Here is a 22,436-nt window from a genome sequence, read left to right on the forward strand (position 1 = left end):
CTCGCGATGTTCCAACAGCCGACACAATGGCCAACTTGCCTGGTGCCCAGGCCATCCGGACAAGCTTTGAGCAAGCAGAAGGACAATGCCATGATCCGGCCCACCGCTAATGCATTCATCATGTGCGGGCTCGCGTATATGGGCACTTACACGCGCCGACAAAAATAGCTTAACACCGGCCCTGGAAGATCCTTAGTGAAGGCGGTGTGGTCAAAGCCGACATACCATGGCATGATGGCACACTTTATTCCGAGTGAATCCACTTCAAATACTCACCGCCGCCAGTCTCCATTGGGACCTGGAGTGGTTGCCTGTCACCTCATGATGCTCCATGGAACCACGTTGCGTACCAGGGGACTGGTTCTGCTTGGTTCTGTATGGATTTGTATTGTACATACATCCATGCTTAAACAAAGGCTCCCGCGGTCAGCGTGGCCTTAGTGTCGCGATCTGATCTCCGGGACGGCGTCAGTGGACGCTGGGGGCTAGATTGCATTAAGGTAGTGTGATCAAGGCCAGCATGATCAGTGCAACCACGGAATGCCCTTATAGCCGCCACGACTCGGCTCTCAATGTCTCAGTCTTAGTCGGTCAAATGGGTATCTGTGATCGTTCAAGATGAGATTCAGCCTTGATTTTGCCGGGCTAGCAGCCCTCTGCGGTGCTCAGGGGCTCAACTTCACCGCCGTTGCCGAGGCAGCGATTGATGCCATGAACAATGCCTTCTATTCCCCAGCCGATGGCCGCTGGTCACCGGGCGACGCCTGGTGGCCCAGCGGCGTTGCCTTGACCAGCGTGGTCGACTACATGCGCAAGACAGGTTCGGGCCAGTACCTTTCCTATGACCACCGCATAATTCAAGCCCAGCGGGCACCCCTTCCCTGGTGGCCGCACGGCGCCGGCGAGTTCCGCGCCCAGACGACCGACGACACGGCCTGGTGGGCGCTGGCCATGGTCCGGATGTATGATCTCACGGGCTCCAGGGAGTACCTCGACATCGCTCTGAAGGACGAAGCCTACATGTACCAGAACTGGACCGATGCTGACTGCCAGGGCGGCATCTATGTCGACATCTAAACCAAGACATACAAGAACGCCATCGCAAACGAGCTGTACATCAAGCTTGCCGCCTCCCTGTACAACCGGCTCAAAGGCCAGCAAGGCGCCGAGTATCTCCTCGCTCGCGCTGAGAGGGCCTGGTTCTGGTTCCGCGAGTCCGGCATGATCAACAGCGACAACCTCGTCAACGACGGCCTGGTCAAGGGCGAGGACGCCCTGTGCTACAACAACAAGCTGCCCGTGTGGACTTACAATCAGGGCGTGATACTAGGCGGCCTAGTCGGTATGTACTTCTCCACTCCGTGAAACAGAAGAGCGCACCTCCAAAGGACAGGAACCACTCACCCCTGACCCTCTAACAAAAACAAACACAGAACTCCACCTCGCCACGCAAAACCCCAGACTACCTCAGCGCAGCCCAACAAATCGCCGACGCAGTCCTCTCCTCCAGTGGCCTTACCTCGCCCGGCACGGGCACGCTGACGGAGCAGGCATGCGAGCCTGCGGGGACATGCAACGGCGACCAGCAGCTGTTCAAGGGCATCTTTGCCGCCAATCTGGCCGAGCTGGCCGCTGCCACTGTCGCCGCTAACGACCACCGGAAACGGGAAACGCAACGCCAAAACCGCTACCGCGACTACCTGGCTCGCAACGCCGAGAGCGCCTACGCCAACGCCCGCGCCGTCGTCCCCGGCGCGGGGGACTGCTACGGCCTGAGCTGGGCCGGCCCGGGCCCGGGGCCATACGACGGTACGGGTACTGGGAAGACGCTGTCGAAACAGGCTAGTGCGGTTGCCTTGTTCGTGGGGTTGATTTAGGACCTGGACTGGATGAGCCAGGAAGGTCCAGGTTGGAAGTATGAATGGTACGGTGCTTTTTGTTTGGGTCGGCGCGGTCCTTTTCTTTCCTGGTGGTGCGTTTATCAGACTGTGTTGAGATCTCACCCTCCGTCAGGGGGGATGTAACAGCTGGGATGCAGCATGTGATGTGTGGCTTAAACCCAAGGATCAATCCCCTTTTGAAACAGACATACATGGCTGCATATCGGTGCTTTCGTACTCGCAACTGAGATTCTTGCCCAGGATGTCTCCGTGGACCAGCCATCAAGGTGAAAAGTTCGACACGCAGATCCAGTAAATTCTTTGCTTAGACGAGGAAGAGCTAAACGACTTAGGGAAAGCCATGAGCTAGGGCGGCCGCATGATGTTTATCATCTCTGATAAAAACAGTGAGGCAGAGGTCGCTTTATCTACTTGGCTAAAACATGACAGCCAGCAACGATTCCGCATTTCCATAAGCGATGCTATTCCTATAGGGATCGTCTTGGGGATGGTGATTCCTAATCCATCTCCTGCCGCAGGGCAAAGCAGATAACAAGGGGGGGATATCAAATGTTAACGAAAGCTACCGCATACCAAGGGGCTCGCTCCGAGATCAACCTTGACCAAAGGGCGAGATTGTCCACAAGTCGCCGCCCTATTCCATGACCTCAACCGTTCTGCCCACGTCCAAACTCTCAAACCACTCCTTCCCCCTAGGACTCCGATGACGATCCCTTCCGTGGCATCCCTACCAGCGGTGCCTCGGCCTGTTCGCTAACCTATAGACTGAACGGCCTTCTCGGGTAGCTGACACCCTCAACGGCCGCGTTATCCACAAACCAGCTGCAGCGCTCCCCGGTGCCCTGGTTGACCAGCGCACAAGGGAGGCCCTTTCCTTCCTCGAAGATATCCTTTAGAATCTCCTTCTTGCCCGCGCCCGTCGCCACAAACGCCACCTTGACGGCGTGCGTGACGACCGGCAGCGTCAGCGTGATGCGCACGGGAGGGGGCTTGGGCGAGTCCTCGATGGGGGCCACCCAAGCGCTCGTCTCGCGAAGCAGCTCGTGACCAGGGAACAGCGAGCAGGTATGCCCGTCCGGCCCGCAGCCCAGCAACAGCAGGTCGAAGATGGGCAGCTTGACCGAGTCGCGGCTGGCGAAGCTCCGCACAAGGACCTGCTCGTACTGATCCGCCAGCTCCTGCGGATCGTCGAGGTACTCGACATCGATGGGATGCACCACGGGCTGGGGCGTGCCGGCCGGCAGCTTGTCGAGCAGCTCAGCCTTGAGCAGGCCGTAGTTGGAGTCGGGATGATCGAGGGGCACGGCGCGCTCATCGGCAAAGAAAATCTCCCACTTGTCCCATTTGACCGTGTCGTTTTCTGAAGTGGGAGGCGCGAGGAGGGCCTGGGCGAGCGTCTTGGGCAGCGAGCCGCCTGACACGGCTACCTTGAAGACGCCATGGCGGGTGATGCCGGCTTCTTGGCAGTAGATGACATAGGCGCGAAGGGCCGGGGCGAGGGCATCCACGCTCGGGAAAGAGTAGAGGTTGGTTGGTTTGGACATTGTTACCGGTATCCGAATCTTTTTGTGCTTCTCGCTGGATGAGGCTGACTGTTGGCTGTGTGCGGGACGGGTGTTCACGTAGGCGTCGAAAATCGAGAGCTTCCCCTCAACTCGGGTAGCGGACCGGCGAGCACCTCCGTCTTCGGGATTCAGTGCCTTGTAGGAGATAGCGTGTCTCGGACACGGCTGGATCCAGGATGTTCGGATGGCAGTCCCTTTGCTCCGTACCCGCGCAGATTAGCTAATCGCTATGGACGTAGATCCACCAAAGGACGAGACTAGGAGTCGTCTGTTGAGGCAAGGGAACCGCGCAGAGATATGAGTGCAGAGGATGAAGGGGACTGCGGCTGTTGATGATGACTTGATGGCCAGATGATTCCCAACAATGCTTGTGGCAGTCTTGAGCGGGAATTTTTTCTTTTTTTTTTTCTGCAGCGAGTGGTGTTTCTGGAGGCTTCTGATGGAGGTGCAGTTTGGAGGGGTTATGGAGGGGTCATGGAGGGGCAGCTGCTGGGCAGATTGAGCTCTAACTTAGCTAACCCCCGCCTTCACGCCTGAAGCCTGACAACTGTAAGTTACTGAATGTACGTAGTACATACAGTACTGCTTACATACAGTTCAGCAGGCCGAGTGGGAAAGGAGCTTGAAACAGCTTGAGGGGAAGCAGGTAGGTAGTAATTAAGCCAGATACTTACGGATACACTATTGAGAGGTACGATTGCCTTGCAACATGGTGGACTGTGCTGTTGCAGGAGGAACTTCAAGATTTCGCCATCTCTTGCACTTCTAGCAAAATACGTACATAGAATATCAATGACGACGGCCCGCATCCTGGAAACGGGTTACAGCACAGGTGAAGGTCTAAAAGGCAGCTGCGACTGCGGGCTGGTGACGGCTCGTTGGGGGCTTCGAGGCTAAGTGTATACCACTTTGTGTATTTTCATGAAATTACACCCTGATTGAGAACCTCTGGCTGAAACGTGGTGGTAAAGTACGTAAAGTACCGTAGTAGGCTTTACCTCAACTGTACCTTATCTTTACAAGCACTGTACAATACCTCGGCATGTCTGCCGAACAGTCAACTACTTTGCCACTGCCTTATCTGCCAAACACAGGTCCAGCCCAGTGTGTCCTGTAGACTCGGGTACAAGCCAGCACTAGGCTCGTGAGGCTCGCATATGCAGAAGGCTATGCGCCTGTAAGGCTGTCGATCATCAGGGACAGACGATCCCACCTCAGGTGTGGACTCGAGGTTCCTAGAGCAGAAGGCGAGTGAACGAGACGTTCAAGAGTCCGTTATCTGAAAGGGATGACGTACTTCCCCGGCATTGACCGCGCGGTTAGTGACGCTGGGTCTTCCGATATCCTCTACACTGACAGAGCTGATGCTCGACACGTGAACTGGGTGCATCCGGCTTCTTTTCTGACAATACGACGGCAATGCAGCCGGTGTATTATGAAAGGAAGCGGGGACGCTGTGAAGGGTCTACGTTAGTAGTTAGTAGTCTATAATGTGTATGTTCAGACAGTGAATGCAGTGTATAGCCTATCGCGTGTGGGCAGGTAGGGTGGTATTTAGAGAACCAACCAGACTCCCGTCGTTCCCAACCCCAAGTTATGCGGGGTCGAATGATGTCGATATCATACGATTTGATAGATGCATCGTGGATGCCGATGAAATGTGCCCGCTGTTTACACTAGTGTACCCGACATATTGTATGGACCGGAATAATATTGGAAAGAAGGGGTCCCGAAGCTACCTGTAATGATGGTGTCAGTGGCATATCAGCCCCCTGTCGGCTACCCTCGACTGGCCCAACCGTCTCAGGGCCAGCATCACAAATATACTACACTACGCTAGTGTATGTCCCTTGCTGATGCTTAGCAGAGTGACGGGCGAATGAGGCTTCTATCCTAGGCAAATGCAGCCCGGGTAATGACACGTGTAGTATCGATGTCTAGTCCCGAAAGTTGTGAGACTGGGGGACCAAGGGGACGTGATGCGGGGATACATCGGTGGACCAGCCATTGCGTCATGGGCTGGGCTGTTGGAGACAAGGCTCGATTGTGGCTGCATTGTCTACCGAAAAGTTCCAATTGTAAACAGTGCAGGACGGTGATGGGAGGGTGGACTCTACTGGATATTATTGTTCTGGCGCAATATCCGACATACTGCCACAGAGATGGAAGTTTTCGTGAGAGCAAGGCAATGGGGCTCAACTTGGAGTCTCTCGAATATGTACAAGTACCTGTAGGTAGTTCAAGTTGAGGAAGGGCTTCTGCCAAAGGCGCTGGCCAATCAGTGGCAGGGGTTACCGTTGATCAGATTTCAATGTTACGCTACCCGTGCCACGCCCCACTTATCCTTCGAGTTCGGAACTCTCCCCTCAGGATAAGTGGTGCTCCACACCTCAACGGGCAGGTCAGCTCAACAGGCAATTTTACCATTTCTTTGGCTACAGTTGACGAAAACCACCCACAACTGGCTGAATTGAATGGTAAAAAAGCCCTACGTAGATGGGTATACGTATTAGGAAGTTAACTAATTATATTCACCTAGCCTGCAGGGCCTAAGGCGGTACTGTTGTATAGTTCTTTGCCCTGGGTCCTGACAGTCATACCACCCATCTTACCACTACCGCATTATCTCGCGAATTTGGGAAATTAAAGTGGCTAAGTCAAGCCCAGCTCAGCGCAGCAAAAGCGAGCAAAAGATGCAGGACAGCCACATTTAGCCACACTTACCCGTGGTGCCCTGGTGTCCCCATTGGTGAATATCTGGCTTTCTGGGCTGGGCATATCCTCCTTTAATTTCCTAAATTCGCGAGATAATGCGGTACGCCCATTACTACAATGTACAATAAGTTGATTTGAACGCTTGCAACGCTTGTAGTTGACGAGGGCACGTATCAGAAAGCAAAATGACTATATTTAACAGGCCTGCAAGGCAAAGGTGTTAACGTTGGCATTGCTGTTAAGTTGAATGTGCCCCTTGACTGCTGTACTCTAGATTCATAAACAACCCTAACCCTTGCCCCTAAGTATATCACTTACACGCTAGCAATGAGCCAACAAGGTATGGTATTCAATCAATAGCAATGTTAACAACCATATCTTCGCTTCAATGACCCTACGAATCTATTCCTTGTATATATTCCTATTCATATAAGGCGTTGCAAGTATTCAAATAAGCTAGGTATGGGCTAAATTCATAGGTGCAGCCAAAGATGGGCGGTACAGTAGTCAGGAGCCACGCCAGCGGAATGTAACAAAATAGCCACATTTACTCTGGTACTGGCTTCAAATCTAGTCAGTTAGCTTCCTGATACATATACCTATCTATGCAGGGCGTTATTACTATTTAATTCAGCTAGTTGTAGTTGGTTTGCTCAATCGTAGTCAAAGATGTGGTCAAAATGCCCGTTGAGCTGACCTGCCCGTTGAGGTGTGGAGCACCACTTATCCTGAGGGGTGAGTTCCGAACTCGAAGGATAAGTGGGGCGTGGCACGGGTAGGGGTTTTCGGCTCGGCCTTCAGCGAAGTCGGCGAAAGAAAGCCCCGCAAGCCGTTGTTGCAACTCCCGCCGTCAACTACTCTACACACTCGGCACAATATAGATGCCAGGCGTGAGGTAGGCTCAAAGCGGCAGCAAGAGCAAGCCTGATCGACTCTGCCCCCCCGAATGCTCTTCTCCTTTAGGTTCTTTGAAGATGGCAGCGAAACCAAAGTACCTCACGGGGGATATTCCCGCTATCAACGAATTTATCGATCGCTTTGATGTGTGTGCTTGAATACTTTCCCAAACTAGCTCTCCCCATAACGGTAGCTCATCATGCCCAGGTCTTCCTGCTGGATTGTGATGGTATGGTGTATCGACCCGGAGTGAACTACGCGAGCCCCTAACAATCCTCCCTCTGTCAGGAGTAATTTGGTCTGGGAATCATGTTTTCGATGGCGTCGTCGAGACGCTGGAACTCCTGCGTTCCAGAGGTGCGTGCTTTCTCCTCCTCGCCGCCCCAATCCATGGCCGCCCGCTCACGGTCAACCCCGATAGGCAAGAAGACGATTTTCGTTACCAACAACTCAACCAAATCCCGGCAAGAGTATCTCCAGAAGTTCACGGGGTTAGGCATCCCGTCAGACACTGAAGAAATCTTTGGCTCGGCGTACTCGTCGGCCATCTATATCTCCAGGATCCTCAAGCTGGCGCCGCCCAAGAACAAGGTTTTCGTCATCGGAGAGGCTGGTATCGAGAACGAGCTTCGGAGCGAAAGCATACCGTTCATTGGCGGCACTGATCCGGCTTTCAGGAGGGACATGACACCTGAGGACTCGAAGGGACTCGCTGACGGGTCTCTGTTGGATCCCGAAGTAGGATGTGTGCTTGTCGGTCTCGATTTCCACATCAACTATCTGAAGCTGGCGCACGCCTTCCAGTACCTGCGACGCGGTGCAGTCTTCTTGGCGACCAACGTGGATTCGACCTTTCCCATGAACCACAGCTTCTTCCCCGGCGCCGGGTCTATCAGCATACCGCTCGTGTACATGACGGGACAAGAACCGCTGGCGCTCGGGAAGCCCAGTCAGGCCATGATGGATGCTATTGAGGGCAAGTTCCAGCTGAACCGCGAGCGCACGTGCATGGTCGGGGACCGCCTCAACACAGATATCAAATTTGGAATAGAAGGACGGCTAGGCGGAACCCTTGCCGTCCTCACAGGCGTCAACAAGCAGGCCGACTGGGAGGTCGATGACCCGATTGCAGTTCCCGCATTCTACGTAGACAGACTGAGCGACCTTCGGGCGGCCGTTTCCTAGTGAGGAGCTGTCGCGCAAAACGAGGTTTTGCTGTCTGGAAAGTTCGCCGAGAGAGATTCCAGGTTGGAGTGGTGGACCAGCAGTTTGGTTTGTCCGTATAGATTTTGCTCGGCGATGGTGCATACCTATGCGGAGACTGCGGAGTTCCGGTAGACGGTTTAGAGGTACTTACCGGTAGCGTACAATACACCAGGGCAGGGGTTGGGAGCGGCCCGAAGAGTTCATATTCTCCCATATACACTAGATCTACCATACAAGGCAGGCCAATAGAGTTGGAACCCGTTTTAGGGACCAGTCAGCCACCAACTACCCTTGACTTTTAGGTGAAAGAGTTCGGGTTGAGGCCTCCTGCAACTATTGCTGTTACTCCCTCCTGCAGCTGTTGCTGTTGCTCTCGGCTCTTGAACGACTGGAGCGAGTGGCATGATGGGTGAGGTTGATAATGCGAGGCGAGGCGACGCGTGACCCTGTCGCAGACAGCAGCGACGGAAAGGGCCAAAACCATGAAAGTTGTGATGAACTTGGCCGCGGGCAGAGTGCCTATGACGTAGTGACCATTGTCGAAGCAGCTGTCGGGCCAATAATCCGCGGCCATTGCATGCAAGCCATCGCTTGCAGCAGGACCCTGAATCTCATGATTTGAGGGGCAGTCTTTGAACCCTGTTCCACTGCATGCTATCACTGCGGGGCACAAGCGAACATTCTCGACCTCGCTAGACCTACACACACGTCGATGCAGCGCCATGCAGTATTCGTATACTCCGTGTTGTACGTATCGTTCCGGCAGGGTCCGGACGGAAACTTAACACTTTTCGCGGATCTATTGGGGACTCTTTTTTCCTTTCCTCGATAAGAGCAGCGCCATGGTTGGTGCTGTGATATATGGGGTTGTGGCAAACGTGCGCAGTTAAAATCGGGGCAGGGGACAAAGTGAGAGTAAAGTTTTTAGCACAGCAGCTGGTCGCCCATGGTTCAGAGCCGCACAGTGTCTGGAACCTGGGACGCTAGGAGCGTCCGCTCCGCTCCCCTAAGACCCTGTCGGCACCGTCCCAGACCCCCCTGCACCTGCAGGATTTGGGCGTGGGGCACAACACAAAACGGGCAGCAAAATGGCAGAGAAGCTGAAGTGCGATGACGCACCGAGCAGAAAGTTCGCAACCAGCATTTAGCAGACGGACCCTGTGCTGCTTACCACAATTGGCCATGGGCGTCAAGTACGTCTAGGCCTTGCCTTACAAATGCAATCTAGCCCAAGATGGGCCCGTGGACGGCAACTTGATGGCATCCACATCCTGCGGTGCCGCGAACGTGCCTGCCGACGACTCCCGGGATCACAATGTGTAAGATAAACAGGGTCTCGCCGTCTTTGTGGCTCCTGCAGCCCCAATACACTACAACATATGCTATATAGCTAAGGTGGTTATTTCCCATTCCTTTGGCATTCTTAGTTTCTTGGGGATATTTCCCTATTTCTCTGGCCTTGGCATAGGCTTTCCGGAAACCATATTTACACCAACACCAACACCCACACAATTCTCGGTCCCTCCTGCCTCCTACCTCCTCCTGCCCCCCTGCCTTCCTTCCTCTTGTCTCCCTTTCTTCGTCGACTGGCAACAGCTACAAGTGAAGTTGCTGCCGCCCCGTCTGAGCGGGCATGTTTTTCCTCTCTATTCCACAATCCGTCTGTCCAGAGAGAGGAAAATAAAGGAGAGACAGAAAGGGGGAAGAAGTAGCGGAAGAGTGAAAACCTACCACCGACAAATCGGGGCTACTGGCCGCCTCGCTATCTCTATATATACGTGCCGCATAACTGCCGGGACTTTCGACTTCTTCCTCTTAGTCCGTGGTGTTTCATAGTTGTCCTCCCACACTCTTCTATCCTCCCGGATAATCCACTGACCGAGGAACCCCCCCTGACCCACACATCCATGGATACCATGGAGAGCTCTTCGCCATCCACTAGCGACGACAAGGACCCCAGCCGCGGACCCCTCCTAGAGCGCCGCCAGCAGATAACAGATGCGCTTGCCGCCTCCCCCTACGACTTGATCCTCTACCTGGAACGGGCCGTTGTCTATTCTCACCTTGCATATCCAGACCTTGCCGCCGGCGATGCCTACCGTGCCCTGCTCCTAGCCGACGAGGTGCGTGACGAAAGCTTCGAGTATCACGAACGGGCTCGGGAGGCCCTCCGAGGCTACTCTACGACGCCGTGTCCAGACGTGCTTAACCATGGCAACCTCATCCGAGATCTTCCCGGGGTAATCGACGGAGCTGACGGGCCGGACGGAGTCGAGCCCTACCACCTCCTGGCCAATTTCGCCACTGTCCGCTGCTTCCAGATTATATCGCTTAGCCTCCTGCTCTGTGGCTGTCTGCAGAGCGCAATGAGCTTCTGCGAAAGGGGGCTCAACATGTTGCCCCATAACAAGGAGCTCCTCGAGATTAAAGGGTACATTGAGCAGGTCGCCAGGCGCAGGCTGAGGAAGCAGCCAGATGAGCCCATCGAGATAAATAGCCTTCCCGATCAGGGCGTTGTGCGCCGGGAAGTCTATCCCTGGAACACGCACGAACCGGACCGCTTTTCCAACGAGTCCCTTTCCTTCTTGAACAACGAACTCTCCATCATGGCTCCCAAGTGCGAGGTCAGAGTGTCGACCCTGCCCGTTTTGCTCGAGGGCGAGAGCAACACCGACGGCTACGAGATCATCCCCACCTGCAACCAGCTAGGTCTCTTTGCAAAGGAAGACATCGCCCCAGGCGAGACCGTTCTGGAGGAGTACTCGCTGCTGACGGCCAACAACCGACACAAAGAGTCGTCCTGTGATGCCTGCGGCACCGAGCTACCACCCCTCCAAGCCGACTCAAAAGCGGTCAGCTGCCCAGAGTGCCATGACACAATATTCTGCGATGAATTCTGCTTCGAAAAGGCCCAAGAGCAGTACCACCCGGCCGTCTGCGATAAGGACGTTGACGCCATCGCCAAGGATCCCGACGCCCGCGACGTCGACCAGTCACTCTACCTGTTGCTCCTTGCGCGCCTCCTAGCCATGGCAGCACACCAGGATATCCACCCGCTCGAGGTCAAGGAGATCAAGTACATCTGGGGCGACTTTGTGCCCACGAGGCTGAACGACATTGACTGCTCCGTGACAGCAGAGCCGCCGCCGGAGTGGACGCTGCCTTTTTCCTTCCGGTACAATATCGAGATACCCCTGCACGTGCTCGACAAGATGGACGTCGACATATATGCTACGCTCGACCGCCACGACCTGTGGGTCTTCAACACGGCCTACGCCAAGTTCCGCGGCACCGCCTCAGCCCGCAAGAGCTCGCGTGACGGCCGCCCGGACGTGGCCGCCGTCCACCCCTTTTGGTGCCTGGCCAACCACGACTGCGACCCCAACGTCACGTGGGAATGGGGCGGCCGCATGGTGCTGTGGGCACGCGAGACGAGGGTCGTCGGCGGCCGCAGGGGCGGCATTGCCGCTGGCGACGAGATTCTCAACCACTACTGCGACGTCAACCTGCCCGTGCAGCAGCGCCGCGAGTGGGCCCGCGGCAGCCTCGGCGGCTGGTGCATGTGCCAGCGCTGCCGCGACGAGGCGGCCATGCCAAAGGAAAAGTTGATGAATTGGTTGAATTAACGGACTTTGTTTTTGCTTTCTTGACTGTTCTTCTCGTCGGTTTTGAGGGGATGAGACAACTTGACGACGACGGTAACAAGGGGGGATTGGAAAGGAGGTGGACAGGAGAGGACGGATGAGGCATTCTCTGTCAAGCAAAAACTTGGTGCGGTATTGCTGGCACTAGGGCGAAATGTTTTACCATATGGAATTTCTCCGCATTTCACGATCACGCCCTGCCCCCGGTGGGTACTGGATCTTGTCACGGAGGACCAATTTCGCTCAGGAACACGAGGGTTTATTTATGACTTCTATGCCAGAGCGGTAATAAACAGGGAAGGGCATATAGCGTGGGGAGTACAGAGAATTCAGTGTCTATCTTTTGGGAAACGGCAGATAGATCAATAGATTGGTATTGGCATATCCATCTGCTTAGCAACAGCCCGAGGTGGCCCATGGGCATGCTCATACCATATGCGTGATGATACCTATGCAAGAATACGACCGATGATCATGGTCAGCTTCACACTACACACAAGCAAAACACATCAAACCGGACATGGTCTGCCCGTAAATTTCAGGATTGGGTCCGGGCCGCCAACGTGACAGACGCCCATTAATCTTTTTTGAATGGTATCTTCTCTTCACCCCTAGCCTGGCTGCCTTGCTTTGAACAGCCTCCGGGTAAAGGGGCGAGTATCAATATGCTGTCCACCAAGGTACCGATATCCAGGCAAGGTGGCAAAGATGCGCCGCCCCTCCCCCAATCAAAAGACTTTCCTCACAAGGGTAACACCCCGAGATTCGACCAGCCAGCCAAACCCAACCAGCCAATCATTGTGTTTTTCTCTTCTTTCTTCTCATCGAAAGTGATGATGAGTTTAGCAAGATGCCAAAATCCAGTCAATCAATACCATCCCAGTCCAGCCCGGCGCCATCCATCATAGAAGACATGAAGCCGAGCTAGCGGCGATTTCAAACATAAGAAAAAGCGGCCGTCGTCAACAGACCTGTGCCGACCTAGGTAGTAGCCTGGAAACTCAAAACTCGCCAAGCAGAGTTTCAAGAAGAAAAAAGGGGTATATACAACAAGCAGGTGTCAGGTCGAGACAACAAGTGAATACAGGAAGGAGTGAGGTGTCTTTTCTCGCTCAATTCATATCTGCCGGGCCGAGCGCGCGAGTATTTATTCAATCACCAGAGGATGAATCTACCTCAGGGTCTCAAAATCCTGTATCCTCCGTCCGTCATTACAAAGTTGATATGCGTAGGTGTATGAAAGTGTTCGGTCGTGAGCAGTGCGTGTCCTGAATGAAGAGCAGTATGAGGCAAATGGTGTAGTTGCCGGCCGAAGCGTGGGTAAGCAGGTCGGCCGCGTCAATCGATGTCCGCCCCTGAATAAAGAATAATGTGGATGCCGATTCCGCACCGAGTTGTTGAAGGTCATTGGGGTGAGAATAGACGCCAGTCGGAGATAGGATGTGTGGCTATCAGCAAGGACCGCACGGGCTTGTGATGTCCTCGTTGGTGTCGAGCGCTTATGGGGGGTAACCAAGGATATACGTCGCATCATGGTTGGGTTACCACGATCCCGCGTCTCTGCCGAATATTCCTATCGCCTCGCCCATCCCGCTCCCATTCCGAGGACCACCTCAGATCTGGGGTATTTGACGCATCGGACCGAAGACAAAGGAGATGAAAAAAAAAAAAAAAAAAACGGATCCCAACCAGTCCCTAAAACCCAGAATCCCGTATAGCCCAAATATTCCCATGTCCGGCAATGCTTTGTTGTTGCCGGGGATGATGATGATGATGATGCTCCGCCCAATTGTTGAAAACGCCGAGCCATGCATAAAGTGGTGGTATTACATAGATCCAAGTCGAAGAAGAGCCTCCACAGCCTCGCGCTCCTGTGCGTCAGAGGTAACAGCCCCCAACGCCGATGCCGAAAAATCAAAATTGCGGAATTGAGGCGCTCGCGCCATCCCTGCCGAGAAAGAGCGAACCCCACTGCCGCCCGAACTATATACAGTGTTGAAAGGGGAGAATTGCTGATTAGACCGGGCCTGGTACGACGACGCGCGGAGCGCCGCGGCGCCGACAGCTGCCCAGTCTTCGTCGTCGGTTGCGTCCTCGGGGTCGTCGTTGTGCATTCTCACGTCGTCGTCGGGAGCCTCGGAACACGACGCCGACCCGGACCCGTCCAGAGACATCTTGTCAGCCTCGTGGTCCATCATATCCATGAAGCGGTCGTCGTGCGAGAAGGCGGCTGAGGAATCGGCGCCGAGACTCGATCCGAGTGTGGCTGCAAGACGTGACCGGTCTGTGTTCCGTCCGGCAGCCTTGGTGATTGGGATGCCTGCAGGGTAGGCGCCGGCACCAGGTGATGTGCGGCGCGAGGGCGGATCCCGAGCGGGCTGGCCGCGTCGCTTCGCATCCCACCGTCCCCAGCCCACCTTCATGAACTCCACGTCACCGTCCGGGCCGCCAATCCCGCCGTTGCCACCCTTCCCTTCCAGAGCTCCCACGACCAGTCTACGCGCCTTTGCCGGGGGAATCCCCGCGAAGCCCGGGACTGAGGTTGTGAGATATCCCATCAGATGACGGATGGGCAGCGGGCCGTGGTCCAGCAGGATTTCGGGCAGGTGGAACTTGGCCAGCATGGCCGAGGTGATGGCGCCCGAAGAGTCATAAGGGGGCGACTCGATCCCCGCGTAGTGTTCCTCCCGCGTGTCGTGCAGGTCCAAATCCGAGTCGATGGACTCGAGACGCGCTCTCTGCAGCTGGGCTTTCAATCCGTGGGGAGGCAGCGAGGGAGATATAGAGTTGGGCGGAGTCGGAAGGGTGGTCGGATGGGTTGTCACAGGGACGCTCCTGGCCGCTACAGCAGTTAAGTTGTCTCGGCCGGAGGTCATGGCGATATCGCGAACAGCAGATGCCAGAGTTGCCATGTTGACGCTTGGGGGTGTTGATTTGCTTCGAGACGTGTCTGCAAGGCGGCGCAACCGTATGTCAGCACTCCTTCCCGAGCGGGACGCGTTGCGATGCCTTCGCTGCCTTGGGCTGTTGCCGTGGGCGAGAGCCATGATGGGCCCGTCGACGGTGTCGTCGGTTGAGCGTCTGACGGGTGGGCTGAGTCACACTCACTAACCTCTGAAGCAATGCGCGGCTTTTGTAAAGCGACTTTTGGTCGGGCGAAGACGAGGCTTGGTCCGACGAGAGGGTGATGGGCAAAATGGCAGAGCTGCTGCGATGATCTTCTGTGACAGAGATGACTCTCTCTTGGTAAAGTCAAGTGTCTGAAATGTCGCGTTGTTGTTGCTTTGGAGAGGCAAAAGGGACAGGACAGCCAGGAAGCGCAGGCCAGGGCATGGTAATAAAACCAACCCGGTGCTGTGCCTGGGTAGGAGAACACCATCATGGCTAACGTAGGAGGAACGGGTTACCTTAGGTACTCAGGCTCACCATATACAAGGAAGCGCGGCAGGCTGCAAGCCATCCATGAAGTACCATTTGCAAAAGGTACAAGTACGTCACTGTTCAGGTGAGCGTTTGCTGACGGGCAGCGACTGCTGCAACCATGGCTTTCACACTTTGGCCGCCGGACTTCCATGACCAGGGTGGCCCAGTAGTGGCTGCATTGCCAGATGGGACAAGCGTGGGTGTGGGTGCACCTTTGTGCAGCAATCTTGGCGTGCACACACTGAAAACACAAATTCTGACTGGTGCGACCGGAAAGCCCATTGCTGCACCGTGCCACTGGCATTGCCCATTGACTGGCTACAAAGGAAATAGAACGGCTGCCTCTGCACTGAACAGTTTTTTCATCTCGTTGAGTCCGACCTATCCCTTTGATGGGTTGTGATGGGTACAGTAGATGTGCGCCGGATGTGCGACGCGGTTTGCGAGATGCTTCCAACGATTTAGATTTCGCCCACAAAGCAGTGGCCATTAGGGTTTGAAACGAAAAGGGGAAAGCATGTAGAACGCTGCATTGAATATCATTGATCACAAACCCCAGAACGAAGATAACGTTAGCTCGGTGGAGCTTGCATGGGATACGGCTATATACAGTGTGAGTGCCATGATCAATTCGCATCGCAACTCTCCCAATTCTCTGGATGTTTCCTCCCAAAGGATGATGACGAAGCAGATCCCCTCTCACGAGGCATGCGTTTTGCGAGCCTGCTTTCGGCTTGTTTCTAATCCTGTCCACTTGTTTGAGGTGTTATAGCTCCGTAAATGCTTACCTTATCAATACAGGCCCTTTCGCATTCACTCAGTCAGCCCGGTCATATGGCACGACCTCGATAAGCCACCCATCGAATAGCATGCTGAGCAAACCCCTCATATCATGCGGTTACAAAGAGGTCCTCTACGAACGACAAAACACGAAGGCATATTCTGGCCCAAATGTAACTCCCAACGCGCGCCACACGCCGCTAGTGCTAACATCCTCTGTAATTGTCTCTGCGGCGCCGTGTTAGCGACCTGCCTTCGGCCGGCCGGCAGTCAAATGCCCGAATACTCCCGTGGATGAAATGGCGCAAAAGACCCCTCAATGCTCTCGTAACCCCGCCGCCCAAGGAATGATAACCTGATGAGCCTGATTGGCATGCCTCCCATATCTGAGACCACATGACCCTTCCGGTGAATCTGCCTTGCCTCGTCCCTGTGCGGGATGTTGACGGTTGATGAGTTCCCTCAGGTTGCGTGCTGTTGGGTAACAATAGGGCTCGGATTTGAGAAGTTGTTCGAGTCGATCGATTGTGTTGCAAACCCGAACACCAGGGGCGTGTCTGAATTGAGCAAGGGGGTACCGCGCTGTGAGTCGTTGCAGATGGCTGCCCCATCATCCAGTCCGATTCCCCCACGTTGTGAAATTCTGCAACCATGTCAATCCCGACAATCCCCAGATTGGGACCCACTAGCTTCCGATGGTGAGAGTAAATAGTTGAAGCTGGGAGTCCACCGGAAGGAGATGGACCTCTCAGTAGCCCAAAGAAAATTTCTGGCGGCATGCAGACGTTCGTCGATTGGGATGCCAGTCCCACTGGAATTGATGAGGCACATTCTCTCTATGCGGGGCTTTCCTCTCCAAGGAACCCGAAGTTATCCGTGGTAGCACCGGTTCTTCGCCGCGGCTCTGAGTCTGTCCATTCTCTGCATCACGGTGCCAATTGAGTGGCTGGAAAGGTGCGATTCGAAGGTGACGGGTCTTCTGCTGTCCTGCTCTGCAATTTGTTTCACAGCTTTTAGTTCAACTTGCGTCCGCTTTTCGGCAGAGGAACCCCTCGCAAGTTCCTGGCGGGCCGTAACATCAACCGTATGAAATCCCGCTCCCGGTCGCCGTCGCCGTCTTGCCTTCCGCTGAATCGATTGCACTACGTCTCGGCAACGGGTCGTTGTTGATCACGCCTCGTGTTAGAGCTGTCGGGAGGGCGATGTTTCCCCGCACTAGCTCCGATGCAAACTAACATTCAAGCTACATTGAGAGACACGATTCGGTGTGTGCTTGCTATCCTCCATTCTGGAAGACATATTGCCGGCAGGCCTATACATTTTGTTAAAAAAGAACAATGGGCAAACGAGCTGGGTAGGACGCCGTGGCGCTCTTACTGCTTTGAGAGTGTTGAGCTCTTCTCTCGACTGGTTGTAGACTTGCCGATATTGAGTGAGGCTTTCTCGCAACACGACCTGTTTCGTCGTCCGGCCCTCGCAAATCGCCTTCATCTTAAGCTCCATCTCCTTGCGTAGAAAGGGCTTACCGAGGCTCGTCTCGAAGCGCATTCGATCGAATCCTTCAATCAGGGCGACTCCGAGGCTGGTCGGAATAAACTCCTTGACACCTCGCCCTCCACGGCTGTTGCCCCCGCCACGTCCGCCCCGTCCACCTCCGCGGCCACCACGGCCCCTCCGCCCGCCGCGTCCGCCCCTCGCAGGTGGGTCCTCGGCGTCATTGTCGTCGACCTGGTTCGCGCCTCCTCCGCCACGTTCGACGGTCCTCGCATATTCCCTCTCCTGGATTTTCTCAATGTGCTCGGCCATGGTTGCATCTGTGCCAATTCCATTCGCATCCATGAGAGCGATGAGGTCGGCTTCAGTAAGGTATCCCGGAGGAGAGGTTTTCCCCTCCGTCATCGTAGCCTCGGTGGGCTCAAATCGCTCTCCTACTGTAAATTTGGGGAGCTCGGCTGTTCCGGTCCAATTTTCGTAGGGATATACCTCCAGATAGTTGCGCTCCAAAACGATGACACCATGAGCATTGAACGTCTCCTCTCCATAAAGGATTTCGATGTCGGTGGCAAAGCCTTTGGCATCTTCGGAACAACAAGCAAGGAAGCGGCGGGTAACAAGTTCGTAGACCCTTCTTTCATTCTCGTCAAGGACCTGCGGAGCTGCATAGGTAATCGGGTGGATGGGCGGATGGGCTTTGTCGTCGTGGCGGCCCTGGCGTGGCTGCTGGAAACCTCCATCGACAAGGCCCTGTGCGAACTGACCCCACCTGTTGTCTTGGGTCTGTTTCCTCACGAGCGCCCGGAGATCCATTCCCTTGTCGAAGCGGTCTGTTTCTGTACGAGGGTAGCTGATGAAGCCCCTATTGTATAGCTTCTCCGCTACCGTCATGGCCTGCTGACCAGTTATGCGGAGAAACCTGGTGGCCATCTTCTGCAGCTCGACCGTTGTGAGCGGGAGAGGCTTCCACTTCTTGGTTGGCTTCTCCTGTACTTTGGTGACTTTGGCTAATCTGGCAGCGAGGCATCTCTCGTAAAGGATTACAACCGCCATGCGGTCAAACAGCCGATGCCTCGACCAGTTGAAGTTGACCTTGATGCCGTCTCTCTCATGCATCACCTTGATTCCCCAGAAGGGCTCCGGCACAAACTTTTTGACGCGAAAGTACCGGTCGACAACGAAGCCGAGAGTCGGAAATTGGCAAGATCCTTGCAAGTTAGACTGATTCGGATGGGCAGCATAGGGAATCAAGCATACCATAACTTATTGTGCGCTCAGACATGGCACCCCCCAAGGTTCGGAGGTTCAGAGTCAAGAATCGAGTGAAGGCATAGCCGATTCTCAAGTCGAGCTCAATGCGGGCGGCGACAGCATCAACCTGCCTGTCGTCAAGCGCAACTAGTCTCCTGGCGGCGGAGAGAATGTGTCTAAGGCTCGCTCCTTCAGCATATGCATGACGGGTAGAGAGAATGCACCTACGCTCGCTCCACATTGCTGAACCGAGCCCGTTTGATCTGGATGTGACTATTGCCTTTCCTCGCCGCATCGCGGATCTCACTGCCGATATGCTCACCCTCTCGATCACAGTCGGTCCAGATGACGAGCGCACTGACACGTCTCGCCAGGTCTTCGATGTTCTTGGCGATGTGCTTGTTGTCCTGGCAAGCGCATGAGGACCTGTGGCTGGAGGCCAGCAGAAACGAACAACATTACTTACCGTCGGTATCACCGTTTGGACAGGTGCTTCGAACAAGCGATCGGGGGGCGGGTACTCCCACTGCTTGAAGTCTTGGGGAAATTCCAAAGCGGTGAGATGACCCTTTACGGCAGTCATAGTAACCGAGCAGTGTCCCCATGGCGCACCAAAGTCAAAATCAAACGAGTAGTTCTTTATGTAGGTGTCACGTGTGTTTTGCTGGAGCCATGTTAGCTCTGCCGTCTGACCGGGAAGCAATTTGCTGAGTCCAGGGCACCTTACGATCTGGTACGCGCCTCCAGAGAGATGGTAGGCGACTGCCTTCGCGATGGAAGGCTTCTCAGCTACGCAGAGAATGCGCGTCATAATTCCCCGTTGGCCGATGTCAACAGCCCGAACAATGACCAGGTGCCAAATGCCCCGGATCTCTAGGATAATTTTGGGTAGTCTCGGCGGAGTGATGGAGAGGCAACTTTCTTTGCTTCTAGAGTCATCCTAGAGTTTTTTGGGGGGGATATGATGGAAGGTGTCGGAGAAGGTTGAAACTGGCAGCCCGAGGGAGGAGCGCGTTGCATCAGAAGGCAAGCATAAAGAAAATCCCTTGATTCTGAGGTGTCTTCAGCTTCGGGATCTACAGCACTCGCACTTTCCCAAAGGCTCATCAAGTTAATGGCAGACGGCAATAGCACTTTTCAGGGGAGCCTCGTTTCATCTCCCGCGGTAGGCAGTCCTGGCGCGTCTTCTGGGCTGACACCGCAGCGTGGTGTGCTGGCGGTGGTGAGATGGAAGAAGAATCGACATAACTGAAGACGCGTTTGGCGAATGAGTACTGTATTGTAAGAGAATACGCGTATTGTTACATTCCAATACCCAGAAGAATACGGTAAGTTTGTAACGTTACATATCCAGATTGTGGGTCTTAGGATATTTGCATCCAATGGATCTCCTGTTAGGCAGTGCCAGGTACACCGATGACGGCACGGGCTTCATGGTTCAAATATAATTCACATCACATCCGCCTGACAGCATTTACACAAGTCAACATATAGACTGGACTCTACAGAACTAACTAAAATTGTGTCTATATGGCGCTTCCCAACATCAGCGCATTGGAGGACTGCGCCGACTTCTCCAAAGCCGTGCAGCCCTTCATCCCCCAGCTCTACGCTCTGCCCGCCAAGTTCCTCGACGTCATATGGAGTCGTGAAGGCTTGTTGAATCTCTACCGTGAAACAAACCCCCTCATATCTGGGTTCGCCGTCTCGCTGGTCCTTGGTGCCGTGTTCCTTGTCGTCGCCGAAATCAACCGCAACTATTCGCAAGTTGACCGTTGCTGGAGCCTGCTGCCGACACTGTACATCGCTCATTTTGATGCGTGGGCGCGCCTGACCGGTGTACCTGCCCAGCGCATCGACTTAGCCTTACTCTTCAGCACCATTTGGAGCGTAAGCATGACAGGTATCTTGGGCCAGGGGAACAGGACTGTATTGACCGTGCATCCTTCCATAGATACGCCTTACTTTCAACTACTGGAGGAAAGGGGGCTACAACGTGGGCCATGAAGATTATAGATGGTGAGAGTGTCTTTCACATAGGGGACGAGCAAATCATACTGACGCTTTTCAGGGAGATTGTCCGCGGTTACGTACCTAAAGCCGTGTTCCACGTCTTCAACTGGACCTTCATCTCGTTCATCCAGAGCGTTTTGCTTCTTTTGATCGCTGCCCCAGTCTATACCATTCTCCTCGCGTCCCGGATTGATCCCCATGTCAGCAATGCTGATATTGCCTACTTGGTGATCGAGCTTCTGCTCGTCCTCGTCGAGTATATCTCTGACCAGCAGCAGTGGGGTAGGCCTGTCCTTGTTCCTGCGCAGTATGAGAAGTCAGGGCTGACCGTGTGTAACCTACAGTCTACCAGGCCGCGAAGAAGCAGTACCTGAGCTCAGGAAAGGTGTCTGGTGGCTTCCAGAAGGCCGATCTGGATCGAGGATTCATCACATCCGGATTGTGGGGATACAGCAGACACCCCAATTTCGCCGCTGAACAGTCCATTTGGTTCATCCTTTATCAGTGGAGTTGCTTCACGAGCAAGACGCTGTACAACTGGGCCGCTGTTGGGCCGTCGTTCCTTATCCTGCTCTTCCAAGGCTCAACTTGGCTGACGGAGCTTATCACCGCTGGCAAGTATTCCGAATACCCCGAGTATCAACGGAATGTGGGCATGTTTGTTCCGAAACGTCTCGCTCCATACAAGACGCCGGTCGTGATGCCTAGAATTATCCGGACTAGCGACCTTGCCAAAAAGCTCAAGGAGAAACAGAAGTAATGTACAGAGGAGAAGTGTACATACATGCCGCAAGACCAGAACTATCCACCCCAGTCTCCAACCATGAGGACGGGGCAGTCCTCCTGGGTCTGGCTGCAATGCAGCTGTTATGCATCTTCGCTCGTGGCTGAAAGAAAGACGGGGAGGATATGGGACAACTGCCACTTCGCATAGCCACATCCATTCAGACTCCCGATACGGGGTAGATCTCCTACCTTGGCGCAATCGTGGTAACTTCAGTTGGGTCATGACCCACTTTTGGCCGTGTGTCTAGAGGTGTTGTGTATCGCTAATGTTATTGGGGGAGGAATACGAAGTAGTGTGTATGTATATGTTCGGTGTATTATAATCAGGAAAAGGGGGTTCTCATTGCCATAGTTATTGCCCAAGTACAGTATGTACATATTGGGAATGGGGGTACCAAAAGCAAAAGCACTTCTAATACTTGCACACATGACGAGCATCTTCTGCTGCGGCTTTTATTCACCTACACTAGACCTTCAATGGCATAACATTATTGACATTGACAGTACTACAGTATCCCACGGACCCGGTCGGCGCTTCAGCCGCGACAAGGGTCGCTGGCTTGCAGTCAAATTAGTGAACTTCCAGAATGTCCACATGATCACTCCGCGAAATTGCTGCTGGGCAGATATGGGACGCTTGTCTCAAGCGTGGGGTTCGAAACTCCCAGCATCGGAGCAGATCATCAACTGTTCAACTTGGAAGGAGATTCATCATCAGAAGTCCGCATCACCGAAACCCACGTCTCGGACTTCATTTCGGT

The 22,436-nt window shown here is 54.4% G+C and overlaps 9 protein-coding genes across 9 annotated transcripts; 4 read left to right on the forward strand and 5 right to left on the reverse strand.

The window, feature by feature from the left end:
- Positions 1 to 618: 618 nt before the first annotated feature.
- N656DRAFT_843699 (glycoside hydrolase family 76 protein) lies at positions 619 to 1,877 on the forward strand (the record flags this gene model as incomplete). Its single annotated transcript, XM_064819102.1, has 3 exons — positions 619 to 1,065; positions 1,093 to 1,338; positions 1,434 to 1,877. 3 exons carry the CDS (start codon positions 619 to 621, stop codon positions 1,875 to 1,877), a joined length of 1,137 nt encoding a protein of 378 aa, XP_064671693.1.
- A 782-nt stretch (positions 1,878 to 2,659) lies between these two features.
- On the reverse strand, positions 2,660 to 3,445 carry N656DRAFT_706489 (6-phosphogluconolactonase; the record flags this gene model as incomplete). The annotated part of the gene is made up of 1 exon (XM_064811356.1): positions 2,660 to 3,445. One exon carries the CDS (start codon positions 3,443 to 3,445, stop codon positions 2,660 to 2,662), a length of 786 nt encoding a protein of 261 aa, XP_064671694.1.
- Positions 3,446 to 7,009: 3,564 nt separating this feature from the next.
- Positions 7,010 to 8,551, forward strand: N656DRAFT_777277 (4-nitrophenylphosphatase). The gene is made up of 4 exons (XM_064814791.1): positions 7,010 to 7,224; positions 7,286 to 7,307; positions 7,367 to 7,435; positions 7,500 to 8,551. The coding sequence occupies exons 1-4, from the start codon at positions 7,156 to 7,158 to the stop codon at positions 8,261 to 8,263; spliced, it is 924 nt and encodes a 307-aa protein (XP_064671695.1). The 5' UTR covers positions 7,010 to 7,155; the 3' UTR covers positions 8,264 to 8,551.
- Positions 8,424 to 9,119, reverse strand: N656DRAFT_572847 (uncharacterized protein). Its single transcript, XM_064810139.1, has one exon. The coding sequence runs from the start codon at positions 9,006 to 9,008 to the stop codon at positions 8,583 to 8,585; it is 426 nt and encodes a 141-aa protein (XP_064671696.1). The 5' UTR covers positions 9,009 to 9,119; the 3' UTR covers positions 8,424 to 8,582.
- A 1,081-nt stretch (positions 9,120 to 10,200) lies between these two features.
- Positions 10,201 to 11,910, forward strand: N656DRAFT_706047 (uncharacterized protein; the record flags this gene model as incomplete). Its single annotated transcript, XM_064811322.1, has 1 exon — positions 10,201 to 11,910. The coding sequence occupies one exon, from the start codon at positions 10,201 to 10,203 to the stop codon at positions 11,908 to 11,910; it is 1,710 nt and encodes a 569-aa protein (XP_064671697.1).
- A 1,844-nt stretch (positions 11,911 to 13,754) lies between these two features.
- N656DRAFT_843703 (uncharacterized protein) lies at positions 13,755 to 15,222 on the reverse strand (the record flags this gene model as incomplete). Its single annotated transcript, XM_064819103.1, has 1 exon — positions 13,755 to 15,222. Exon 1 carries the CDS (start codon positions 14,973 to 14,975, stop codon positions 13,755 to 13,757), a length of 1,221 nt encoding a protein of 406 aa, XP_064671698.1. The 5' UTR covers positions 14,976 to 15,222.
- A 940-nt stretch (positions 15,223 to 16,162) lies between these two features.
- On the reverse strand, positions 16,163 to 17,158 carry N656DRAFT_572917 (uncharacterized protein). The gene has a single exon (XM_064810140.1). The coding sequence runs from the start codon at positions 16,908 to 16,910 to the stop codon at positions 16,338 to 16,340; it is 573 nt and encodes a 190-aa protein (XP_064671699.1). The 5' UTR covers positions 16,911 to 17,158; the 3' UTR covers positions 16,163 to 16,337.
- A 249-nt stretch (positions 17,159 to 17,407) lies between these two features.
- Positions 17,408 to 19,687, reverse strand: N656DRAFT_705775 (prokaryotic type I DNA topoisomerase; the record flags this gene model as incomplete). Its single annotated transcript, XM_064811302.1, has 6 exons — positions 17,408 to 17,443; positions 17,509 to 18,833; positions 18,883 to 19,052; positions 19,105 to 19,283; positions 19,343 to 19,540; positions 19,604 to 19,687. The coding sequence occupies 6 exons, from the start codon at positions 19,685 to 19,687 to the stop codon at positions 17,408 to 17,410; spliced, it is 1,992 nt and encodes a 663-aa protein (XP_064671700.1).
- Positions 19,688 to 20,288: 601 nt separating this feature from the next.
- N656DRAFT_777281 (DUF1295-domain-containing protein) lies at positions 20,289 to 22,136 on the forward strand. Its single transcript, XM_064814792.1, has 4 exons — positions 20,289 to 20,766; positions 20,831 to 20,895; positions 20,948 to 21,171; positions 21,234 to 22,136. The coding sequence occupies exons 1-4, from the start codon at positions 20,407 to 20,409 to the stop codon at positions 21,647 to 21,649; spliced, it is 1,065 nt and encodes a 354-aa protein (XP_064671701.1). The 5' UTR covers positions 20,289 to 20,406; the 3' UTR covers positions 21,650 to 22,136.
- The last annotated feature ends 300 nt before the right edge of the window (positions 22,137 to 22,436 follow it).

Source organism: Canariomyces notabilis (assembly GCF_033297395.1).
Source record: "Canariomyces notabilis strain CBS 508.74 unplaced genomic scaffold N656scaffold_6, whole genome shotgun sequence".
Classification (NCBI taxonomy): domain Eukaryota; kingdom Fungi; phylum Ascomycota; class Sordariomycetes; order Sordariales; family Chaetomiaceae; genus Canariomyces; species Canariomyces notabilis.